The sequence below is a fragment of the Rhagoletis pomonella genome, unplaced genomic scaffold, assembly GCF_013731165.1.
Source record: "Rhagoletis pomonella isolate Grant_MI unplaced genomic scaffold, Rhpom_1.0 Rhpom_scaffold_12832, whole genome shotgun sequence".
Lineage (NCBI taxonomy): Eukaryota > Metazoa > Arthropoda > Insecta > Diptera > Tephritidae > Rhagoletis > Rhagoletis pomonella.
In genome coordinates, this window is record NW_023471364.1 from 1 (window position 1) to 3,460 (window position 3,460).

General features: G+C 30.6%; 1 protein-coding gene across 1 annotated transcript; it reads left to right on the forward strand.

Annotated features, from left to right (window-relative positions):
- Window positions 1-409: 409 nt before the first annotated feature.
- Window positions 410-1,802, forward strand: LOC118756907 (the record flags this gene model as incomplete). The annotated part of the gene is made up of 6 exons (XM_036491645.1): window positions 410-436; window positions 750-860; window positions 921-997; window positions 1,282-1,494; window positions 1,554-1,710; window positions 1,786-1,802. Coding segments are annotated over exons 3-6 (459 nt in total), but the record flags the coding sequence as incomplete, so codon positions are not given.
- Between the last annotated feature and the right edge of the window lie 1,658 nt (window positions 1,803-3,460).

A 3,460-nucleotide genomic window follows, 5' to 3' on the forward strand; every position in this document is an offset into this window, starting at 1 on the left:
TATACATATCTACATGTGTGCATACAATCGTTTGCTCTAAATTCTTAGTTGATGCAATTTTTATCCCATACATTTTTGCTGACCAAACAACCCGTTTGCCTGTCTAATCTGCTTGCCTCATTTCCCTCGCTCGTTTACTCGCCTCGCTCGTCTGCTGCTGCAAATGAGTGCCTCGCTCGCAACGCCCCTCTCGTGAGGGCAGAGCTAATGAGGCCCTCGTTCACTTGCCGCTCTACTCTTGCGCCGCCCTCGTTTGCTTACTCGCTCGCTGGCTACTCATCGCGTGCGCTCGTACCTAACGAGTGCTCATTTGCAAACAGCCTCGCGTGTTCCTCGTGAGTTGCGCTAACTCAGAGCAAACTAACGAGCGAGCGAGGGGCCAAAATGAGGCAAATCCGAACCCTGATGACAACATCAACTCCTAAAGAGTTAAGAGGTAAGCGATTTGTTACTTAACCCTAATGGGTCTGACTTCAGTAAAATTGCAGAATGGTCACACTGCGTGAAATTCAGCTCCATAAAATTATTAGCCTGTTCCCGTACTCCAGGATTAGCCAGTTTTACAGAAAAGCTGATTTCGCCTTTAATAAAATTTATGTGAAACCTACAAATCTTTGAGTAAAGGAACAGGCTTTATATGTTGCTTAAACCATCAAACAAATAAAAAATATCAAAAAAATGTTTGAGATAAATTTTACCCAGAGTGACCAATCAGGATTAAAAATGTTAACTAAATATTTTTATTTTAGAACCAAAGGGTGCACTGCGCAAAAAATTTAAACTGTCTGTGGACTACAATAAACAATTTTCTGAAGCCTCTACTTCTCTCCCTTCACAAACTTGTAGAACTTCAAACGATGGTAAATTTGGCACTTCATTCAGACAAATACAAATGTATGTACATATGTATCTATCTACAGACATAATGCAGGTACTGGAACTCATTCTTCAAAAACAAAACGATTTCGAGGCGCGGATGGACAGATTAGAGGAAAGGGTACGAAGAATTGATAACTAATAATTTATTTTGTTATAATGCATAATGCATGGCATGTTGCTTCGGCCGTTGCATCGTGTGTAGCATTGTTGGTCATTGAAATTCGTGTTGCCGCAACCGTCGCCTGAAAATCAAATTATTTTTATATTTTCTGTTGGTTGCCGAGTCGGTTGCTTCGTGTGTATCGTTGTGTATAGATTTTATTGGCTTAGTTCGTTGAAAACTAAATAATCTCAATATAAACTAAATATCTCAAATTAATTATTTATTCAAATATTTTTCAGATACCGGAAAAGCACGAAGTGATGGCTCAACACAAGGTGATGCGCGAGTCCAAAGTCTTGATTAAAAGGGTTCACAAGCTAGTGTGTCGCATAAGTGGCGAGGCTGAAAACGACATGCACACCGAGTTCGCTTCTTTGATGCCCTTCACCACAATTGAATCAATTTTTGATATGGAGGAAAAGTTGAAAGCAGCTGAATATGAAGAAGCTATGGTACGACTAACATTTTAAACTCTATGCCCAAAACTGAATTTTTATCTTTTTTTATTTAGAAAACATACTTATTTACCCTTAAAGGGACCTCTGGTGACATAGGCCCCGTTATGAAAAAAGTTTTCTGTGACGAAGTAATTTATAAATTTAACTGGGATGGCAGATGTGGAAAAAAGGCCCTAAGAAAGCTAAAACTGGTCCATGATGTTTTATTTGGTCAGCCTTGATAATTTGTTTTTGGGAAATGTATATACATACATGTGTACGAAATCTAATTTTTATCTTTTATAGATACTTTTATAATCAAAGTGCGAATCGATTTCGAAAGGGAAATAAAAAAATTCGTCGAACAGAGCCACAACCGATTTAAACAAAGGAGATATTTAGACAAAAAGCAACAAGGCAACAATTTCAAAATTAAACATTTAAGTATTACTTATTAATGTATAAGTATTTAAGAGTTTTATAAATATGTAAATCTTATAAATAAATATAAGTAAATCTTATAATAAAAAGTTTTATAAACATGTAAATCTTAATTATACTATATCCCAAATTTAAATAGAGTTTATTACATATGATATTGATATAAGTAATAAACAATAGTATTAGTAATATGAATGAAAACTTTAATATTTATAATAAATACATAAATAATATAATAATTACAAAAATTAAAAAAAATGCAAGGATAATATTAATAAAAAAATAGATGCACAACAATCTGTATAAAAATTATAACAACAAAGATAAAGTGAACCAATAAATGTATATAATAATAATGGTAAAATAACAATAGTAATAAATGTAACAAAATTGATAAAAAATATTAATAAAATTCATAGCTTTAACGAAAATAATAATATTGATAAAAATAATTATACATATTAATAAAAGTAATAGTATTGATCAAAATATTAAAAAACTGTTATATAAAAAAATATATTCATATATAACGGTAGAACGATTTACCGATGAATTCAGATACTACTTTATCACTGAAGTCAACCAGCATGAAATTACTGCCACTTTCAAAATTAATATATATAAATATATGTTATATATATGCATATATATATGTACGTACATATATAAAAAAATAATGGTAAAAAATTATAATATAACAAAACTAGTAATAATGATAAAAATAATAATGAAATATGAAAAAATTAATAAGTTATATTAATAAATATACAATAGTAATAAAAAATAATTAAATGCATTTAGTAATAAAAATAATATTAATAAATGTTATTAAGTTTTATAAGATTAATATAAACAAAAATCATAGCACTAACGAAAATAACAATGATTAAAATAATATTAAAAAATGCTTGTATAAAAAAAATATTTAATTATTACTTTAGTTCAATATCGGTTTGAAATTAATAAAAAAGGTTAATATTTACAATATATAAGAAAACAATATTTTTAAAATATATGTATGTACTTTACTGTTGTATCAAAATCAAAAATTAATTTTAATTTAATTTAAATAAACAATTTTTATACATAATTGAACTATTTTTATTTGTTCAGCAAGTAAAAAACGGGTGTCGCGAAGTTTTGGCATTGTACAGGTAAAACTGCGGCCCAACTACTAGTAAAATGGCTATCAAACTACAAGTAAAATGACGGTCGGTATGCCAGTAAAATGAAGGCCATTGTACTTGTAAAATTATAGTCATTAAAGTAGTAAAATCGTTTAAAAAAACTTTTGTCATTTGACTAGTAATAGCCAGAGTAGCTGTGACAGTGTAAGCAATGCAGATATACGTTTAGGTAAGCGCATAAGGTATGAGAAAGAGCGAGATGTAAAATCACACATATGGGAATATAAGAAAATAAACGGTCACAAAAGTACCCCGAGCCTTTGAAAGTGTGATGGGAAAAATACTGAAACTTTCAGTCATCGGTCCGGGCAATATTACGAGTCATTTTACCAGTACACTTCTTGCAGGGATAC